General features: G+C 39.2%; 1 protein-coding gene across 2 annotated transcripts; it reads right to left on the reverse strand.

The window, feature by feature from the left end:
* Nucleotides 1-1,942: 1,942 nt before the first annotated feature.
* Nucleotides 1,943-22,581, reverse strand: CHURC1 (churchill domain containing 1). Of its 2 annotated transcripts, none has more exons than XM_017892435.1 (4): nt 22,169-22,581; nt 12,813-12,948; nt 10,843-10,916; nt 1,943-4,458 (listed from the first exon to the last, which is right to left on the reverse strand). In XM_017892435.1, the coding sequence occupies exons 1-4, from the start codon at nt 22,286-22,288 to the stop codon at nt 4,366-4,368; spliced, it is 423 nt and encodes a 140-aa protein (XP_017747924.1). In that variant the 5' UTR covers nt 22,289-22,581; the 3' UTR covers nt 1,943-4,365. The 2 variants fall into 2 exon arrangements, with proteins under 2 accessions (XP_017747924.1, XP_017747925.1); XM_017892436.1 differs by having other exon boundaries at nt 10,843-10,913; nt 22,169-22,515.
* Nucleotides 22,582-22,944: the final 363 nt, after the last annotated feature.

Genomic DNA, 22,944 nt, shown 5'->3' on the forward strand with positions numbered 1-22,944 from the left:
ATTTAGGGATTCCCAAAGGAATGGGAATTACAGTATAAGTGATTTTGCAGAAAGTCAAGAGAGGGCCACAAAGCTAGAATGAGGGCTCCTCACGTGGGAGGGGAAATGCTCTTTGCTTCAGACAGAACCTGATCTGTTTCGCTCACGAGGAAACAGGGAAGGCAAGACTGAAGGATCCTGTTTTACAAGGATGTTTAGCTTTACCAAATATTCAGTTGTGCTGTTGTTAAAATGAAGAGAAATTAGAAAGTGTTTCCTTTCCTTTATTCTTCATCTTGTTTGTCCCCCTTATCATCCTCAGAAGTATTAGCTTGTGGTCATAAACAGACAAGGCAAAGCTTTAAAATAGCACCCACTTTCCTAGATAAACAAAAATCTTTTCATCAAATTTCCCTAGGGGCACTCAGAAGGAGGGGGAAATCTCATTAACAACTTCCCCAGAAGTACTGAGATAATGTTATTCAATTCAGAGGAGGGACAGAGAGAATCACTAACCTGAGGGCTCTTACAAAGAAAAAAAAAAAAAAAGACAAAAACAGAGCTTGGAACAAGTGATTTTAGGAGGCCAAGGCACAGACAGTGAAATTGATAATTATCTCCATGACTATGTTCCCACAGCTATCTCTCCTTAGTTTATGAGACACTGAGGCCCAGTGTGGTGGCTCAAGCTTGTAATCCCAACACTTTGGGAGGCTGAGGCAGAAAGACGGCCTGAGCCCAGGAATGAGACCGGCCTGGGCAACATACTGAGACCTAATCTCTACAAAAAATAAAAATAAAAAAAATTGGCTGAGCATGGTGATGTACACCTGTAGTGGTTTCAGCTACTCAGGAGGCTAAGGTGGGACAATTGCCTGGGCCTGGGAGTTCAAGGCTGCAGTGAGCTATGACTGCACCACTGCACTCCAGCTTGGGTGACAGAGTGAGACCCTGTCTCAAAAACACTGAGCCAAACTCTACAACTTTATTACAATCACCATCACAACCATCATCCAAACTACCATTCATTTAATATTTACTATGGGCACAGACTGTGCTAGGTACTTTATATACACTAGGTTATTTAATCCTCATACAGATCCCATGAAAACTTTTTATTTCTATTAAAAGAAAAGGTAATTGGGCAAGACACTTGCCAAGGACACAGAGCTTAGGAAGTAGCAAAGCTGAAAGTTGAACTCAGGTCAGTCTGACTCCAAAGCCTCTGCTCTTAACCACAACACAACAGTGCTTTCTTCTAGCTCAGATTTTTCTTCATAAAGACCACTGACAGCTGCCTGCGCACAGCATTAGATTTAAAAATCATTACATTTAAAAATTCTGTGGAGGCATGATGGTTTCTAGTTTTCCACTGAAGACACTGAGGTAGACAGGATAAGTGATTTGCCCATTGTCCCATCATTAGCAGGTGACAAAGTTAATTCTAGACCCAGATCTTTTAGTTCCTTTTCTATCCAACTATACTGTATCTTACAACAGTCTTGTACTACAGTAAAAAAAAAAAAACATTTTAAAATTGAGAGCCTCAAATAACTAGCCCTGCCCACAAAATGAAAGAATGAAACAGAAAGGACTTCTGATACACAGAAATAAAGGTCGGTGAGCATAAACCTCTTCATGGTAACTTACAAATAACAAGCCATATGCCCAAGCTATCTCGTGTCAATTAGTTAGTACTGGGAGAACCTAAAACCACATGAGAAAGAGCTAGATTAAACAAAACAACAAATACTGGCTGAGCTTTTAATTTCAAGAGCCTAAGTAGCCAGACCTGTACATCATAGAATGATTAGAGAAAAAGGAGGTGCCAGGATAAGCCCACGTTTCCAATTATACCCACAGGGGATTTCTCTTCCTTCTTATATCTCAGGAAGGGAAGTAAAAAGAGAGCCATGTTTTGCCTAATTCCTAATTTGAACAGAAAAATAAGGATTCTGTGAAACTGGGTTCAAGTGGCCTTTATTAGATCCACAGAATAATCTAAAATGATAAAATATCACAAAACACAGCACAATGTTGGTTTACCAATAATGAAATAGAGAGAGAGGATCTTATATTTTAAATTTTTGTAACATACAGTCCAAAACAAATAGATAATTATACATTCCGCAATAGATGAGGACATTGGCAGGGCATATAAAATTAGACTCTTGAGCTTCAAATGACTAAGTTGGAAGCAATAGCAAACTCAAGGAAGGGACAATTCAGAGGCTATAATGGGCTTAATGCTGCTATTTAAAGTAATGAAGCATTTTCTCTGCTTTCTGGATTCATTTCACCAAATGATTTCCTCAGCAGGTCAGATATAGATTTGCAGCAAAATGAAGCACATTTTCCAGGAATAAAACAACTGATCCCTACAACAGCTGACTTAACTTTTCTGAATAAATCTTCATCTGACATGCCCAGATGCCTCAGAGTGCTGTCACTGATATTCTTAACCTCTTCCTAACCTTGCCGGATCCTTATACTTCATATTTACCAAACATTATTACTGAGAGGGGGTAACTGCACTAGCTGTGTGATCTTAAACAAGTTATTTAACTTCTTTGTGTCCGAGGTTTTTTTGGCTCTAAAAGTGCTACACTGAAATAAAGAACAGTGAATATAAACCCCTTCATAACTTACAAAAAACAAGCCATATCTGGTTATGGCTAAACTATCAATAGCACCTACCTTATGAATTTGTTAATGAGAATTAAATAAGTGCTTAAAAAGGTTTTAGCACATAAGAAGTACTTAATAAACCTCAGCTATTATTACTGCTATTCAACAAAGCTTTTCCCTGGTATCTACAATGAACACTATGCTCATTTCTTTTTTGTTATAAGGCCTTAGTTCAGAATTTCCAAATCTCCTAGATATGAAGAAACACTTTTGTTTCCAATGCCTGAACCTTTAAATTTAGGTCTCAGAATGAGCACTAACTGAAGCCACCTCATTGTATCTAGTACTTTATATATGCTTTCTAAAGTATTTTACATTCACTAGTTCATTTAAATCTCCTAACAATACTGTGATGAACGTATAATATCAATTTTTATTAGTCCAATTTGATAGAAACAGGACAATAAAGTCCAGAGTAATGCTTCGCTTAATGACTATACTGCTACTAAATGGTAGAGAGGCCTAAATGCCAGAGCTTACCATCTCCTAGCCAATGCTCATGCAACTATGCAAAGTAAGATATTCTAAGATCCCTTTAGAGCAAATGAAACCATTTTCTCATTTATATTAACTGAAGTCCACACTGTATTCAGATTTCCCTAGTTTCTACCAAATGATCTCCCCCCGTCCCCCGTACATAATCCCATGTAGGATACCACACTACATCTAGCAGTCACATCTTCTCAGGCTCCTCTTGGCTGTGACCATGTCTCAGACTTTCCTTGTTTTTGATGGCCTTGATAGTTTTGAGGAGTACTGGTTAGGTATTTTGTAGAATGCTCCTCAACTGGAATTTGTGTGATGTTTTTCTCCTGATCAGACTTGGGTTCTGAGTTTTGGGGAGGAGGACCACAGAGGTAAAGTGCCATTCTTATCACATTCTGTATGATGTGATGCTATCAAGGATACATGCTATCAAAAGGGCCTATCATGGATGACGTTAACCTTAATCACCTGGCTGAGCTAGTGTCTGTCAGATTTCTCCACTGTAAAGTTACTCTTTTCCCCCCCTTTCCATATTAGACTCTGCACAGAAGTCACTATGTGGAGCCCACTAAGTGGGGAGTATCTACATAAATTATTTGAAATTCTTCTGCACAAGAGATTTGTTCCCATTCAATCATTTATATTAGTTTGGGCTTGTAAATATTTATTATATAGTTTGGGTTATAACCCAATACTACTTTATTTATTTTGTTACTCAAATTGCTCCAGCTCTGGCCTTTCGGAGATCCTTCAGTTCGATCATACTGACATACTCCCAATCACTGTGATTTTTTTTTTTTTAATTTCAGTACTTCACTTTTCTGTGGCACAAGATACTCTAGGCTCATCTTGTATAGTTCACACCCCAGTTCTAGAATCAGTTGATTTTCCAAGGAGCCCTGGTTCCTTTTATTGGAAACCAAAATCTGGGCAGCAGGTATGCTCCCATTCTAGTTGTTTTCTGACCACATAACTGCTAACAAAGATGCTTCACTCTGGCTACACCGATGTGAACTTTGAACTTTAGCAGAAGAGCTCAGCTCTAGAGAACAATGATCTCCTACGTTACTTTTTTTCCTCAAAGAATAAGTGAGTCTAAGCAGAAAAAAAATATGCAAAGAATTTTCAGTGTGAATGAAATAAGACAAACCATCAGGCTTGCTGTATTGTAAACCAACCCAACATAGTTATAACAGATCTGTAGAAGGATCCTTAGAATAAGAGGGTCATTTGTCGGGGGTCATCAGGGAGAATACTGATAGTATCTTCAGCTTTGCCACATAACAGACACAGCATGGTATACTCCTAGAACAAGATAAAGTGCATAATTATCTCGAGGAACAGGGAAAAGATGCTTTATAACTTACTCTAGTTAAAAAGTTCTCTACAAATTATCAGGAATATTCTTTCTGTACATTGGATCAATTTCTTCAACATGTATCAGCAATGTCTTAGGCTTACTCTGTATATTCCACAGCCTGTTGTTTATATAAATTGATACATAAATGTCATCTTGGAAATACATGGCTATTTCTCAGAAAGCACATATATTTAGCTTAGTGCTACTATTTAAAGTAATGAAGCAGTTTGAGTGTGGGTCCCTATGGAAAAATTCCTATTCTTATAGCTGTTCCTTTCTAGGATATTTAACACTAAGGATATTTAACAACAGAAATAATTTTTTGAAAGGAGAAAATTCACAAACCGAAAAAGCTATTTTTACCTACTCCAGGAAAATAAACAATTATGTTAAATTCACTAGTATGTCCTGTCTGATTTTCAGATAGCTAGTTGTCTGTGAATTCGATCCATTTAAGAGATTTGTTTCCTAGGTTTAACAAATGTCCAGACTGGTAACACAGGAGAGTTTGTTTTAGGCAAAAACCCTTAGGGCAACGTTCTTTTTTTTCTTTTTTCTTTTTTTAGACAGGGTCTCACTGTGTTGCCCAGACTGGAGTGCAGTGGCGCAATGATGGTTCACTGCAGCCTTGACCTCCTGGGCTCAAGTGATCATCCAACCTCAGTCCCCCAAGTAACTGAGATTACATGCACTTGGCAACACACCTGGCTAATTTTTAAATTTTTTTGTAGAGATGGGGTCTGTGTTGCCCAGGGTGGCCTCAAACTCCTAGGCTCAAGTGATCCTCCCACCTTGGCCTCCAAAGTGCCAAGATTACAGGTGTGAACCACTGCACCCAGCCCAAAGCCCTATTCTTTTTTTTTTTTTTTTTTTTGAGACGGAGTCTCACTCTGTTGCCCAGGCTGGAGTACAGTGGCGCGATCTCTACTCACTGCAAGCTCCGCCTCCCGGGTTCATGCCATTCTCCTGCCTCAGCCTCCCGTGTAGCTGGGACTACAGGTACCTGCCACTGCGCCCGGCTAATTTTGTATTTTAGTAGAGACGGGGTTTCACCGTGTTAGCCAGGATGGTCTCGATCTCCTGACCTTGTGATCTGTCCGTCTCGGCCTCCCAAAGTGCTGGGATTACACGCGTGAGCCACCACGCCCGGCCTTCAAAGTCCTATTCTTATAGCTTTCCCTTTCTAGAATATTTAACAGTCATAAACTACAGAGACATATTTCTTTGAAACCTTTTCTTTAAAAGCCTTTTATCTCTGTATGAAAACAAACATCTATGTTAAGTCTTCTAGAATTTCCACACCTGATGCTGAGTTTGCTAGCTGTCTGGAAATTGATTGGTCAAGGCAGTTTGTGTTTCTTGGGTTTAGACAGTCACTAGAGAGGGCCACAGAGGTAAACAATGACTGTGGTACAAAGACATTGAAGCTGGCAACTGCCTTTTCCATCTTCTACTGGTGAGTTCAGAAGGGGAGCTTAGTTGTGGAAGTGGAAAGATTGCTTTATGAACTAAAAATAAAATAAAAATACATCCTCTTCAAGGTCTTTTACAGCTGTCAAATACTTCCACTGCTTTAACCCACCAGGCATTGCTATTTGGATGGTAACCTTTTACAGGAAAAGAAGAAGGAAAAGAGTAATAGAGTCAAAAAGAGAAAATGTGTGAGGCTAAACAAATACTTGAGTTTTCAACCAATCTAGCCACTGACAAATTTATACTGAGTGCCTACATGCTCTGCAATGTGCTGACAGACATGAAAGAACAAAGTCTGACTTTATAAAATCTACAGTCTAACTTGGAAGGGGGAAAAAAACCTAACATATAATCTGGCAAGATTATTAAATCAGTGAGACTGATTACACCTATAATCTTTATAGGCAGTCTGGAACTCAAATTTCATTGCAAGTCAATTATTAGGAATTCAAAAGCAATTTCCCACAGAATTAATGTCATACATGGCGGTTAGGTTCCCAGGAAAATCCACAAGTCTTTTAAATTTATATTGTTCAAATACCATAGAATCTAACCATATATAGAAGTGCTTCTGTGGGAAAATACGTCTAGAATTCTAACTTGGGATGCCAGGAACAGATCTCCTTGGCTGCCAGGAATATGATGAGATTAGGACACCTTTTATCAAAATCATTCAAGTAGAGAAAATAATTCCCCCAGTCATTCACAGGGACTCTCAAAGGCTCCAACTGGGCAGGGCCTAGGGGAAGAGACTTGGGAGGGAAGAGCACAGTGGGTGGAATTACCTCTGAGTAAGAACTAGATCTTTTTTTTTTTTTTTTTTTGTTTTTTTTATTCTGAGGCGCCTTTACTCCTTTTCCCTCTATTAGATCCCCTGGTTCATATCTACACTCCAAGTTCTTCTCCTTCCCCTGGGCCCAACAGAAGGAACAAAAGCAGTCTTCATAGTTTCTGTCTTGTTTCTTGAAGTAAACACCACAGAACATTTTGGTCGGGGGGCAGCGGGGCCTTTTGCCGGGGAATTTTTTTAAAAAATAAAGGATACCTATAATAATTTATGATATATTTTCCATGTAAACTCTGTCTCTCTGTCGCCACTTTTCCCCTAGTCTTGCCACCAGAAAATTCTACTTTGTTCAATAATGGCATTACAGTTGTTTTAAAAACAGAATACTTATCTTTCAGAGAGGCTAATGAAATATTTAAAGAGGTAGTGATATGTTTGGAATTTGCTTGGAAATAATCCTGTGGGGGGGATGTGAGAAAGGTGAAGTACAAATAAAGCAACTTGAAGATGGGTAGTGTACATTAGTACACTGTTCTGCCTACTTTGGACTATGTTTAAATCTCCTATAAGATGTTTAATATAATACAACAATGGTGGCTGGGAATCCCACCTTGAACTTGAACTACTGCCAGGATAGGATGAGGGGCTGGGGTAGGGTGGGGACAAGGATAGTAAGTAATGGCAGCTGAGAATAGAGGGTTCTTGTGGCCATTAGGCTGAGGTAGAAGTTCCCAAGTGGCTATTCACTAAAGTCAGGGCCTGACATAGGTACAAGAAAAGTTCAGAAAAGGGAGAAGATGCACGGGCTTGAAGAGCAAAGAGGAGATGGAATTTGAGTTCAGCTAGAAAGAGGTAAGATTTAGTTGACTTGAAGGTAGAGAGAGGGACAATTCAAATCAAGGAAAAGGCATGAATATGGACAGTAATAAGGAAAACAGCATGTGCATCGCTTACGGAGTAAAAGGGAAAGAAGAAGCATCTGGTTTGTCAGCAGGGGAGTGGAGGATGACATGTTTAAGAAGATTAACTTGATGGCAGTGTGCAGAACTGCAGTATGGAAAATGCTGCAGTAATTCAGGCTTCAATGGGTATGGTCCTTGACATGAGGTGTGATGTTAGAGTCAGAGAAAAAGCAAGAAAAACAAAGAAAACAAAGAGGGGATGAGCGGTGTAGGCATGAAGGCTAGAGAAGGAAATGTGAAAGGTATCTAACAGGTCTCTACTAAGACTGAGTACATGTGTGTTCACTACATGAGAGAGCATAAAGAAGGTTCCAGACCACAGACCAAAAGCTCAGGAGTGTCACTTAGAGAAAACAGGAAAGAAAAATGAGAGAAAACCCAAAGGAGCAGTTAAAATGATTTAAAAAGGAGAGAAGTAAAGCACTATGAACCTCAAGGGCAGAAATGCTACAAAAAGACAACAATGGTTAATAAAACTACATGCAGAAGCCATGTAAGAGAGAAAAGAACTAAGGCAAAGTCACAGGATGTGGTTAGATTATAGCAAACCTATGAGAGAACAGTTTTAGTACAGTGAAAATGAAAACCAGTTTGTAGGTGTTAAGAGGAGCATATGGAAATAAGGAAAATAGGGTAAAGACCTATTCAAGTGGCCGGGCAGTGGCTCCCACCTGTAATCCCAGCACTTTGGGAGGCTGAGGCAGGAGGACTGCTTGACCCCAGGGGTTCAAGACCAGCTTGGGCAACAAAGTGATACCTCATCTCTACAGAAAAAAATTTTAAAAATAGCCACTCATGGTGGCTAGTGCCTGTAGTCTCAGCTACTTGAGGAGTTGAGGCAGATGGATCGTTTGAGCCCGGGAGGTCAAGGCTGCAGTGAGCTGTGATCATACCACTGCACTTCATCTTGGGCAGCAGAGTGAGACCTTGTTGCAACAAACAAACACCCTATTCAAATAAAGAAGCAAGAGGAAGAAGAAATGATTACAGGATGAATCAAAGTACACTAGAGAGAGAGAGACGATAACATGAGATTCCTGAGGAAATGCAGTGGGGTAGCATTAGAGAGGAGTAAATAAAAATCTTCCTCTCTAACAGGAGAGAAGGAAGAGTCTAAAGTTGGGACAATGCTAAGTATGGTGTATATACGAAAGAGTAGCGGGAAATAAAAGAAGGGAAGCTGGGCCAGTCCAGTGAGAACCTTGAAATGAGCAGCTTTGATATTGTACTGTAGCTAAAAGCGCCCTATGGGAAGGCCAATGAGGTCACCCGAAAGTATCATTTATTTTTACTTTTTAGTAGACAGGGTTTCACTATGTTGCCCAGACTGTACTCAAACACTTGGCCTCAAGAGATTCTCCTGCCTCAGCCTCTTGAGTATCTCAAACTATAGGCACACACCACCATGCCCAGCATTGAAAACATCATTTTAAGAAAATTAATCTGATGGTAGAGTATGGAATATGAGTTGGGGGGTGGGTGGGGAAGTAGATGTTGGGGAGGAGTAGACTGGGAGAAGAGAGTCTAGTTTTAGAATCATTTTCACCACCATTTCATAGTTTCTCACATTGTGATAAGCCACCTTCCTTTACCTTCTTCTTGTCCCAGAGTAATTTCTAGGGCAGCTTTGAAAATGGCTGCATTCAGTCATAAAGGAAAAATCAGCTAGACTTTGGTCTAGCTAATTTACAATGGCTTGGTTAGGACATAAACAGGTAACCTCAATATTCATTCAGGAGCTGTACATAACTCATGTGAGTTTCACTAGCTTCTTGAAAATAGCTATAAGCACTCTTTTCCTCCCATAAAAGAACAGAACTGTTTCTTTAAGCCCGGGAGGTGCTCATCCCCCTATGTGGCCACTACTCATTCACTAAGATGTCAATTTTGCCCTAAGTTACACATATCATATAAATATTTCCTGAGGCATAATTTTTGGATGCTGAAGAAATATAGTCAAGATGTTATTTTAGATTAACCACAACACATCAGACCAGACTCTGACAGGTGACTAAGCACTGTCTTCCATGCTAAAATAAGGAATAAGAGGGGTTTTACTATCTTATGATTCTTCTATGGAAGATTATTATTATTTTCCTAATTAAGTACTATCCAAATGTGAAGGGAATTGAAAAAATTCTCTTGGCTGTTAAAAGCCCTAGCCTGATATTTATATCCTATGGACAAATATGTAGTTCACACAAAATAAGTAACTCAACTTGAAGGCTTGAAAACAGGCAGTGAGGGACAGAGGCAGGTTTCAGTTTGTCCCTGGCTCTCCCCTACTGCTCAGCTTTTCTTTCTGATCATCAGACCTGTGAATCTTCAGCAATTTCAGGCCTATACCAACCTTCCAGAGAATTCTTCACATGCTCTCACAATTGTGTAAGGATTAATCCTTATGATAAATCTCTTAATTTCCAGCTTCACAGTGGTTCAGTATTTCTCCTCCAACTTTGATACACACAGCTTGTAATTTTACTTAATAATATCATAATGTCTTACCACAGATGAGACTGCAGAGTTATTCAACTCTACATGCCAACTTGGGAAAACAAAGATAACCTCCTTATCACAATTTCCATGCTGGGCAAGTATGGTGGCAGCGGACAGGCCACCACTTAAAAGCCCACAACTGTGCAATCACATAACTGGGCAGAAAAAAAGAAGCACAATGGTAAACCTCAGAAGAAGCCAGAATGTGCTACTATTCGTTATAAACAAAAATGACAGGGCTGAGATATCAGTTGTAAACTACACATTTTGATTTGTGACTCTCGTGAAGTCAGGTTTGCACAAATCCACCCACATCTAAAGTCTCTCTCTCAACTTGCACAGATATAAGAAAGGCATGGGGCTGGGCACAGTGGCTCATGCCTGTAATTCCAATACTTTGGAAGCCGAGGTGGGAGGACTGCTTGAGCCCAGGAGTCCAAGACCAGCCTGGGCAACATAGCAAGACACCATCTCAAAACAAAACAAAACCATAGTCTCCTTTAATATATGCTAACACTTTGCACTTCACTTATGAAAACTGTGTTTAGATTCTCAAGGGCACTTTTGTTATTGCCCTAACCTCCCCACAACATACCCACATTTATATTTACCTGAAATTCATCCATGATACTGAATGTATACTCATGTCTGGCTATTACATGATGACAATTCTTACACAAATCTGCTAAAACAAGAGAGACTTATGTAATTAAGTCTTAGAGAGTTTCTTAAAATTTCTATTAAAATTTCTATTCTCAGCATATTATTTAAAGAGAATCTTAAGTCTGTCATATTTAACACAAGAGGAAATCCATTATAAAATCTACCTTGATTTTTAAAAAATTCAGAATATGCCACATAGCAATACTACATAATTAAGAGTCTGAGCTCAGAGACTTAATATGCTTTTATTAATTGCCACCAAAAGTTCTTTAAGAGAACCAGTTAAAAGATATTTAAGTGTATTTTTAAACTAGCTAGATCAATTTTTTTTTTTTTTTTTTTGAGGCTGAGTCTTACTATGCTGCCCAGGCTGGAGTGCAGTGGCATGATCACGCCTCACTGCAGTTTCAACCTCCCAATCTCAAGTTATCCTCCCAAATCAGCCTCCCGAGTAGCTGGGAGAATAACTTGAGCCCGGGAGGGGCTCAAGACATGCGCCAACACACTCAGCTAATTTTTTTGAATTTTTGTAGATGTGAGTTCTCACTATGTTGACCAGGCTGGTCTTGAACCCCTGGGCTCAAGCGATCCTCCCTCCTGGGCCTCCCAAAGTGCCAGGATTATAGGCGTGAGCCACCACACCCATCCGAGCTGTACCTATTTAAATATGTAAAAGCTTTCATTATCATGAATAATATAAACTGTGCTACTATATCCAATCATAAATGAAAACCAAAGCTGGGCATTAAAGTGAATTTAATGGTAACAAAATAATCTAGTAAAAACTATAATTTATTGAGTGCTTACTATTTTAAATATTTAATCTTCTAAAAAACTCAATGAGGTAGATACTATCATTACCACCTTTTTAGAGATAAGCAAACAAAGGCATACTTCAGTTAAATAACTAGGAAGAGGACTGAGCCAGGATGTAGTGGAACTAGAATTCAAACCCAAACAGCCTAGCTCCAGGGCCCTTGCTCTTAAACCACTATGCCCTATTGCCTGGAATGAAATACAGCTTAAAGAAAACATACACTAAAAAGAAAGAAAAAGATTCTTCTAGCTTAGAACATTTATTATTATCTGACTCCATTCTAAAGGCTTAGTGTCTTTCAAACTCCTCTGTCAAAATACCATTACCTGTGCATTTATTCATCATGTGTTCAGAAGGTACCCAAGAACCAGGAGACAAGCAAAAAGGGAATGTGAACAGTTAAATACTTGTCACAATATCTGGGCACTGACGTATACATATACTTAACTTACAGAAATCCTTAGTGCTAACCTCAGAATTCATTTTTTTTTATACATAGTTTATTTGGCTTCCCAATACTGAGGACGAGGAGAAGGATATGAAGGCAGCTTATTATTTAGCTGCAAAAGTAAGGAACAACAGACTGACAGTGAGACTGGAGGAAAAAAAAGCTAGACATTCTGAGCAGAAACAAGACTAAAAAAAACACTGCATTCTGGAAGTCATTTAGTATAGGGACAAGCAGCCCTAAATACTTTAATAGCTATTGGAGGATATCATGGTATTATACTGTAGCAGAAAGTGAAAACTCACAGAGATGACCCTAAGGTCACAATAATAACAATAATAAAAAATACATCTTGTTAAGGCAGCATAAAGCTTTTGAAAGTATGTCCCTGAAAAATAATTTGATAAACAAAAAAATTCAGTGTCTGAATCATAAGCTTTAGTTATCTGCAAAAGTCATTTACATAAACTCTTTGATGATCCTAGATAAATGAGGTGTTAACGACATTTTCCTCTTAAAAACCTAACTAGTAACTATGTGTGCAATACAATAATGAAATAAGGCCTCAGAATATTTTGTGTAACATATCAACTTCCAAAAGCTGACACCTGCTAACACACTCAGGTTAAAAAAAAAAAGAAAAGTCTACTTACGATCATAGGTAACTATTTCTTCTCCATCTTCTTCTTTCAAGGATTTGTTTGTGATCAGCATAAAGTCCCGCTTACTGCACACTGCACAGCCTGTAAAGTTCAGCAAAAAAGATCCATTCTCTAGGCAGGTGTTACCCTAAAATATCAGAAACAGGAATTTAATTTCTTTACATTTCAAAATCTTTAGTGAGATGATTAATAGACTTAAAATCTCTAAAGGCAAAACAAAATGAAAAAATGGACAGCATTTACTTCTAGGTCATATTTTCCTAAAGAAGGAAAACTCATGTTAAAAAAAAAAAAAAGCAACTAAAGCACAGTGTTAGATCCTTAAGTCTCTGAGGACTGCCATATGTTGAAAAGGGAGGACAAACTGCAAATAGATATCTGGAAACAACTTAAGGAAACCTTAATATAAAATATGAAAATAGAAAACTAGAAAAATTTAATAGCCAACAATATTAAACGAGGCATACCAAAACTAGAATTAAATTCAATCAAAACAGAAACTGAGTCAATGATAAAGATGATCTTACATACTATGATGTTCAGTTGTTTGTTCAAATAGTTTTGATCCTTGATCATAATACAAAATAAACAAACAAAAGTAAACTCTCAGCTCTACAGATGTCAGTCCTTAAGGATACACGTGACTGAGGAACAGAAGCTTAAGTTCTTCATTTCATAAGACTGACACATTTGCATTTAAGAGAGAACGGGTTTTACATCTTTACTAAGAAACTATACAAATTTTCAAAAAGTTTTTAAAAAAGAAATTCTTTTTTTTTTTTTTTTGAGACGGAGTCTCGCTCTGTCACCCAGGCTGGAGTGCTGTGGCAGGATCTCAGTTCACTGCAAGCTCCGCCTCCCGGGTTCACGCCATTCTCCTGCCTCAGCCTCCTGGGTAGCTGGGACTATAGGCTCCCACCACCTCGCCAGGCTAGTTTTTTGTAGTTTTTAGTAGAGACGGGGTTTCACCGTGTTAGCCAGGATGGTCTCGATCTCCTGACCTCGTGATCCGCTCGTCTCGGCCTCCCAAAGTGCTGGGATTACAGGCTTGAGCCACCGCGCCCGGCAAAAAAGAAATTCTAAATAACTTATGCTCCTGGCTCAAGGGAAGCCTTTTTTTTGGTAATTTAGATGGGGTCTTGCTATGTTGCCCAGGCTGGTCTCAAACTCCTGGGCTCAAACGATCCTCCCACCTCCGCCTCCCAAGTATTGGGATTACAGTTGGGAGCCACCATCCCCAACCCAAAGCAAGTCTTTGCTAAAGGCTTACTAATACTTATTAAGAATTAAAAGTTACTTTATAAAGAATCTAGTCCAATCCCATTTCTCAGCAACAAACGTAAGAGTATTTTTAAGTAATGTGACAAAAAATCACTCAAATCAACGTTTCTCCAGTGCATCTCTTATGTCTGGTGTTGTGCAAAGCACAATGGAGGATTCAAAGATGAGCCAAATATGTTCCTACCTTCAAGGAGTTTTAAGAAGCATCAGCGAAATTAAGATTCACCATAAATAATGCCACTAGGAAGTCTTTCTGGATTCCAAGCACCAGAATTAATCTCTCCTTTCTATGTAATGAGGAATGTCTCCCTTCCATGTACTGAGGAAGAGACAAACTCTGGTGGGAGAATTAATCTCTCCCTTCTATACATTGAGGAATGTCTCCCTTCTATGTATGAGTTAGAGATTAACTCTGGTGGGAAAAATCAAGAGATTACTACACAGTTTAGAGTTATTAAATCATAGGTGCACTGCCTTAACTACCAAAAGGGAAAAGGGCCTTAGGATTAAAGTATACATTTCCAGTTATTAAGAGTGAATGCTTTGATTTTTTTTTTAATAAAATCTACAGAAGTACAATTTACATACAATAAAATTCACACACTTTAAGGGTACACATAGGTTAATGACTTTTAACCAATGTATATATCCATGTAACCACTACCCTAGTGAAGGTATAAAACATCTCTATCCACCCAAAAAGTTCCTTCGTGCTTTTCAGTCTATCTCTAACCTCCATCCTACCTCAGACACCCACTGATCTGATTTCTATTTCCACAGTCTTGCACGTTCTAGAATTTTATATAAACAGAATCAGTATACTCCTGCATCCAATTTCCCTTGCTCGATACAATGCCTATGTTCATCACCCCTGTTGTTCTAGGTACTGGTAGTTTGTTGCTTTTCATTGCCAAATAGTATTCCCTGTAGGATTCAGCTCTTGGTAGACATTTGGGTTGTTTCCATTCGGGGCTATTATGAATAAAGCAGCTATGGAGATTCATGTGCAAGTCTTGGATGGATATATGTCTTCCCTTCCCTCGGGTAAATATGTAGAAGTGGAATTGCTAATATGGTAAAAATATGGTGTATTTAACTTTACAAGAAACTGCCAAATGGTTTTCCAGTGTACATTCTTGCCAGCAATGTGTGAGTTCCAGTTGCTCTATATCTACATCAATACTAGGTATTGCTTTTTATTTTAGCCTTTCCAGTGATGTAAAGTGGTATCTCACTGTAGTTTCAACTTTTGTTTCCTTGATGGCTAATGATGTTGAGCATCTTTTCATGGTGCTTATTCATGTATCTTCTTTTATGGAGTGTCTATTCAAGTCTTTTGCCCATTTTCAAAAAGTTACGTTGTTTATTTTGAGTTATAAGAGTCCTTTATATATCTTAAGACACAAGTTTTCTTCCCAAATATATTTTCTCCGTCATTGATTTGCCTTTTTTAATGGTTTCTTCTGATGATCAAACAAGTTTTGATTTTCATAAAGTCCAATTTATCGTTTTTTCTTTTATAATTTCTTTTCTACTTTTCTTCTTTTCTACTAAGACATCTCTGCTTACCCCAGGGTTGCAAAAAGTTTCTTATGTTTTTTTCTAGAAGTTTTACAGTTTTAGTTTATAGGTTTAGGTTTATACTCCATTTTGAAATAATTTTATATATGAGGTAATGATAAAGGTTTATTTAGTTCCATATGGATTTCCAGTTGTTTTGGCAAGATTTGTTGAAGACTATCTTTTCCCCCACTGAATTACAATGGTGCTTTTGTAGAAAAAAGTCAATGACCACAAATATGAGGGTCTGCTTTGACTATTGTGTTCCCTTGATATATATATCTACCTTCCCACTAATATCACACTCTCTTGATTACTATAGTTTTATAGTAAGTCTTTAAATCAGATAGTTTACGTCCTATAAACTGACTATTCTTGGTTCTTTTCAGTTTCATGTAAATTTTAACATCAGCTTACACACTTTACAAAAAAGTCTACCAGAGTTTGAATTGGGACTCCCTTGAATCTATAAAAGCTGACTGCCAAGGACTCCAAAAAATTAAGGAAAGCAAAACAGTTTTAAAAGATCTAAATGTCAATTTCAAATAAATATAACTCTGAACTGGACTGCATCCAGACACAGGTTCCTTGCACAATGTGGCCTAGCCTCTCTAATCTCACCGTGTAAGTAGGCAGAATGTGACTCTAAGGAAACACTGAAGGAGGAGAAGTATCTACGTATCTGTTCTCTGGGAAGTAAATGCTTCAAATGGCAAAATACAAGTACAGTATATAAGAAGCGGATGGGACTTTCTTTAAGAGCCCTGGTCACGTGAGAGCAGCAAGAGTAACCTTCATCAGTGAGGCGTAGCTCTTTTACTAGGTAAGGCAAGACTACTAACATCCAAATTTGGGAAAGTAAACTAAAGCACACATTATTCAGGTAAGGTTTTCTGGTTCCCGTAACAGGTGGAAAAAGAATGCAATTCAAATCAATTCCACAATAATAACAGTAGACCATAACAACTTCAAGAAGAAAGGGAAAAAAGTCAACATGTTAAGTACCCTTAGAAAATTTGATTCAGATAAATCCTGGTTAAGGATTTGTAAAGGTATACAAGTGTGCAAGAAGAAATGGCTGAAAACTATGAGGATAATTAATATGAGAGTATGTTATAAAATCTTACGAGAAAGCTGTAATTATTCTGATAAAGACTGGATTAATTTTTTTCCAGTAAATTATTTCAGATGATACAAGTTACAGGTATAGAATAAGTAATAGTTAATTATTTATCTTTGATTACATAAAGTTGTTTGGAGTTCTGCTAATGTATATATTTTGCCAGGGAATGTTTAAAAATGGAAAATATGGTTTTATTAAAGAACCAACTTTTATTTCATTGATTTTCTCTATTGTATTCTCTCAGTATTCTCTACTCTGATCCTTATTATTTTCTTCCTTCTGCTTGCTTTGGGTTTAGTTTGCTCTTTTTTCCATTGTCTTTTTCTTTCCTTTTCTTTTTTTTGAGATAGGGTCTCACTCTGTCAGCCAGGCTGGAGTGTTGTGGCACAATCTCGGCACACTGCAACCTCTGCCTCCTGGGTTCAAGTGATTGTCTCACCTCAGCCTCCCAAGTAGCTGGAATTACAGGCGCACAAAACCATGCCAAGCTAATTTTTGCATTGTTTGGTAGAGACGGGGTTTCACCATATTGGCCAGGCTGGTCTCAAACTCTTGACCTCAAGTGATCTGCAAGCCTCGGCCTCCAAAAGTCCTGGGATTACAGGCGTGAGCCACCATACCCGGCCTGTTTTTCCATTGGCTTAAGTGGAAGGTTAGGTAATTGATTGAAGAGTATACTTTTTAAATACAGGCACTTATAACTATAAATTTTAAGATGCAGAGTAACATTTTACAACTGTTTTGCTAATTATATATTACTCAGCATTTAATTAAATCTGGTTTAATGTTATCTACTAAGCAACAACTTGAGTATATGAAATTTGGCAGCTTAGTTTTAAACGACAAATATGAAACATGTAATTTTAAACTTAAACGTATCACTAACACTGATTTTTCCCCACTGATTAATAATGTATTTCTGCATTCCTGTTGCATTACTAACAAAATTTAAAGCTGAAATTAAAATATATGAAGTTTCATTTCCAGTTTGATATGAAAAATATTTTATTATAATTTTGTGCCTGTTCAGGAATTTTAGAAAATGTAGTAGAGTTTAGTTCCGACTGGTGTGCTAAATGCTTTCCTGAAGGAAAAAAAAATGTGGTTCGCAGCTGAGTTAAAAAACATTTGGGTTCAAAACATTAGTATGGTTCATTTCCAACTTGATTCATGTTTGAATTCAAATTCTCAGTGTTAACATTATAAGCAAGTAGGCCAGAGCTCCATTAAGAATTCAGTACTGTATATTCCTAGTCTGTAAAAATAAACGACAAAACTCCAAACAACTTTATGTAATCAAAGATAAATAATTAACTATTACTTACTCATTCTACACTTAGAGCTTCCCAACAAATGATTTTTTTGTTGTTGTTTTAAGTAGACAGGGTTTTGCTCTGTTGCCCAGGCTGGAGTGCAGTGGTGTGATCTTAGCTCATGGGAGCCTCGAACTCCTGGGTTGAGGGAATCCTCCTGCCTTAGCCTCTTCCCAAGTAGGTGGAACTATAGACACACCACCACGCCTGGCTAATGTTTCTTAATTTTTATTTTTAGTTAAGGATGGAGTCTCACTATGTTGCCCAGGCTGGTCTCAAACTCCTGGTTCAAGCCATCCTTGTGCCTTGGCTTCCCAAAGTGTTAGGATTACGGGCGTGAGCCACCAGGCCCGGCCCACCATCTTATTACCCTTCCCTTTGCTAAGCTTCTGCAAAGCTGAGTAAAAGCAGTGGGCTTCTGCTCCTACTGCACTTAAAAATAGGTCATGACTTCAAAGAACCCCAGAGTTGGAAGGATCCTTGACATTCCAAATGGTCAGTTAGTCTCTACTGAACAATAGGAAGAGAGCTTAATTCCTTTAAGAGTTACTCATTCCATTTTGAAATGTCAGAATGTTCTTTATTCTGATTCAAAGTCTAAGACCCGTAACATCCACCCACTAATTATTTCTAAATCTGCCTTCCAAAATTCCAAAGAAAAGTTTAATTCTTCTTCATGACAGTCTTTTAATTATTTTAGAACAGAATAAAATCAGAGAAAAGTGCCTTTGAAAGGCACTCTCCTGGTTTTCCAATCAGCTCAATCCCTTTTTCTACTATTCTTCCTTACACTTTCTTTATTTTCACTTCTGAAGTTAATTTAGTCTTTGGAGCTCAGTCTTTGATTCTCTAAATTTTTTTCTTTAGAGAACAAATCCTATTTTGACACTTGTATTTGACTGACTCACCTATCTATGTAGCTGTACCCAAACTGCAGTCTTATATATTCACTTGACCCTTCAGATATTCTCAACCTCAGGTGAAGCATGGTATTAATAACAATTTGACCATTTGTCCCCAATGTTGTTTTTTTTCCCATATGCCTCCAATTTCTGTAATGATACTTCCAACATCCCAGTTGCCTAGACTGAAAACCCTGAGATCATGTGATCATGTACAGGTCTCCCCTTATTCTCTTCTACATTAAACTGGTTGAATCTTGTTAATTCTTTTTTTTTTTTTTTTTTTCTTTTAACAGGGTCTCGCTCTATTGCCCAGGTTGGAGTGCAGTGGCATGATCATGGCTCACTGCAACCTCCTGCCTCAGCTTCCGAGTAGCTAGGACTACAGGTGCATGCCACCATGCCTGGCTAATACTTGTGGGGTTTGTGTTTGTTTGTGTGTGTGTGTGTGTGTGTGTGTGTGTGTTTTGGGAGACAGAGTTTCGCTCTTGTCGCCCATGGTGGAGTGCAGTGGCATGATCTTGGCTCACTGCAACCTCTGCCTCCCGGGTTCAAGTGATTCTCCTGTCTCAACCTCCCAAGTAGCTGGGAAATACAGGCACAGGCCACCACACCCAGCTAATTTTCATATTTTTAGTAGAGACAGGGTTTCGCCATGTTGGCCAAGCTGGTCTCGAACTCCTGACCTCAGGTGATCCGCCGGCCCTGGCCTTCCAAAGTGCTGGGATTACAGGCATGAGCCACCGTGCCCAGCCTATTTGTATTTTTTTGTAGAGACAGGGTTTTGCCATGTTTGAGACTGGTCCCAAACTCCTGGGCTCAAGCGATCTACCTGCCTTGGCCTCCCAAAGTACTGGGATTATAGGTGTGAGCACCGCGCCCGGCCTAATTCTTTCTTTGAAATAAGGTCTTCATTATCTCATGTCTACATTACTATTGCCATGGCTCCTGAAACGCTCTGTGGAGTTCTCTCTTTACACACCCTCTATTCCACCATTTCAACATTCAGCCATAAGATTCATTTTCCTAAATAACAGATTTCAGAATCATTTCTCTACTAAAATTTTGATGGTTGCCCAATGCCTAAAATGTAAACTCTAAACTTCTCAATATGACTTTTAAGTTTTAAAATAACTGCACTCTTAAGAATCCAACCTACTCTTTTTAATATTCTCTACTGCAAACTTCTCTCTCATGGTCTCATAATATCCCATGTTTATTACCGGTTTCATAAAATCTTTTAAACTTTAAAAAAATGAAATAGTACACAGTAAAGTACATAAAACATAAATGTAGAGAATAAGAAATAATTATAAAGTGAACATCTATAGAACCACCACCCAAATCAAGAAATAAAACACTGCTTGTACCCCGGAAGACTTTTTCTCATGTGACCCTTCTTGATCACACCCTAATCCCCTAGGAGTAACCACTATCTCGACTTAACAGTAATTGTGTGCTTTCCTTACGGTTTTACCACCCAGGTACATCCTTAAATAATATATTTTGGTTTGCCTCTTTCTGAATTATACTTTGTGTTCTTTCATCAACACTATTTGTAAGACTTCAGGTTGCTGTGTAATTCTACTTTGGTTTCATGACTATAATTCAGGATTTCTCAACCTCCGCACTATACTGACATTGGGAGTGATACTTTGTTGTAGTGGCTGTCCCATGTATTGCAGGATGTTAAGGGGCATCCCTTGCACCACCCATTAGAAGTCAGTAGTACTTCACCTTTTGACAATCAAAAAATGTCTCCGGATATTGCCAAATGTCTAACAGGCAAAAATCACTCCTGGTAGAGAATTACTGCTCTAATTCATTCATTTCCATTGCTCATTCATTAATGGTGTTCCATTCTAATGAATATATCACAGTTACTTTTCCAATCTACTACAAAAATAATGCTGTTATGAACACTCTTCTTTATAGGTCTTCAGAAGCATATACACATGCATTTTTCTAGAAAGGGAATCGCTGGGTCATTTCTGTGTTTTATACGGCTCACCCGTTTTTTCAAAGTAGTTGTACCATGAGAATTCATACTGTTATACAAGCTACTCAAAAGCCTAAGTATCACCCATAAGACACTAAGACATAAGCAACTACAGAGATTTTCTCCCTCCCAACCAATGCACAAATTCCTTTCCTGTAATTTTCCCCCATCCTCCAGCTCCTCACCTTCTTTTCTACCCTAATTACAACTGCCCTTCAAGCTTTAGATGATGTCCACCTTTACTCAGGGGAGAACAGCACTATCTCCTATTGCCCTCCCCTTTCCCTAAACTTGAATAGCATTTCTGAACTGAGGTACTCATTTTTGTTAGTCACATACTTCCCAAAACTGTAAGCTGTTAGGCAGCACCAAAGCTGCCTTTTAATTTCTTCTCTGAAATAAAGAATCCAGCTGGGCGCGGTGGCTCATGCCATTAATCCCAGCATTTTCGGAGGCCAAGGCGGGAGGATCGTTTGATCCCAGGAATCTGAGACCAGCCTGGGCAACAGTGGGACCCTGTCTCAAAGAGAGGAGAAATAATTCTTTTCTGGCCTAGCAAAGTAATCTAACTACACATATATAAATGTTCAACAAGGATGCCTTGAATGAATGAGAATAGATAAGCTTTGCAAACTCCTGAACCTGAAAGTAACTGAGATTTAAAAGGTAGTAACAGGCAGGAAACCTAAATTCTACTCCTGGCTCTCATCCAGAATGTGAACTTGAGCAAGTGATTTCCCCTCTCTGGGCACTGGTTTCTTCATCCGCAAAAGTGTTAGAACGCATGACCTCAGAGGTCCCCTCCAGCGCTAGAATTCGATAAGAAAATTGAACTTCATCAAATTGAGTTTCAGGATGAGACCGGAAGTGGGGGTGGGGGTGGGGAGTCCCTCGGTTGTCGACCGGGTTTGTGGTAGTGGTGGGGTTCCTCTGTTGCTCCCTGGAGCTCAAGAGAACGGCCACGACAGCTGAGGTCAGCCGCCAGGGCGGGGACCAGAGGCGCTGACCGCCACAGGCCATCCCCGGTGTGCCTAAATACCGCTACCGGGTCACCGGGACCGGCAGTGCGGCCAAGTCTGCCCCGCGAACGGCCTCTCTGGGAAAGCCAGCCTGGGGTGTGAGACACCTCGGGGGTCGGCCGCGGGCCAAGGGAGCGCCCAGTCGCTCACCCGGTTGGGATATTCCTTCTCCACACAGTCGCCACACATCGCGACGCAGTCAACAGGGAATGTCCTCCAACGCTTCCGGGAAGACAAAACCTCGCGAGAGCTGAAATACGGTTGCCGCATGCGCCCAAGTACTCGACTCCTGCGTATTCCGTCTCGGGAACCGGGCCGAAGTCTCCGCCCCTTAGCAACTGTTGTCAAGGCAGGGCATAGTCTCCTTGGCACCTTGCGTCGGCAAAGGGTGGGGCTTCAGAACTCCTTCCGAGAAAGAGGAAGAAATCGTGTGCACTGACAGATGTGACGGGAAGGGAAGGTGGATCTTGGGCTGAGCGAAGTTCTCACAGACACCTTCCTGAGCTTAGGTTGATAAGAAAGGAAAATCACAACATACAAGAAAGGGAATTATTTCTCGCTACCACATATACAAATCTGAAATGTTAATAAATACCTTTCTGTACCATTTCTTAAGGCAATGAGAGTGAATAAGAGACTAGATAGATCTCAGCAGGTGAATAAACAGTAACTGAAGTGTTTGGGAGGAGACACTCAGAGTGCTGCAGAAAATCTCCTCAAAGAACACTTAAAATATTAGTCATAATTGGCCATTCCGAAGTCCTCTGGGGGACATAGCAACGGGGACCGTATTTCTATCTCTCTCAGGTGTCACAGAAGCACCTCAGTGGGGGGCAAGGACTAAATAGACAAATGACTAGGTCAGTTGTTCCTGCATCATTTCCCAATCCTGTGGATCTCAAAATGCTTGTGATTGGCGCCCCGCC

This window comes from Rhinopithecus bieti, unplaced genomic scaffold (genome assembly GCF_001698545.2).
Source record: "Rhinopithecus bieti isolate Rb0 unplaced genomic scaffold, ASM169854v2 scaffold_20892, whole genome shotgun sequence".
Lineage (NCBI taxonomy): Eukaryota > Metazoa > Chordata > Mammalia > Primates > Cercopithecidae > Rhinopithecus > Rhinopithecus bieti.

What these genes read in the sequence shown, in the direction of transcription:
- CHURC1 (XM_017892435.1), bottom strand. Translation starts at nt 22,288, where the DNA reads ATGCGGCAACCGTATTTCAGCTCTCGCGAGGTTTTGTCTTCCCGGAAG. An exon ending in AGAAATAGTTACCTATGATC is followed by an intron (nt 10,917 to 12,812) that starts GTAAGTAGACTT and finishes CTCTTGTTTTAG; the next exon opens with CAGATTTGTGTAAGAATTGT. An exon ending in GTATCATGGATGAATTTCAG is followed by an intron (nt 4,459 to 10,842) that starts GTAAATATAAAT and finishes ATCTTGTTCTAG; the next exon opens with GAGTATACCATGCTGTGTCT.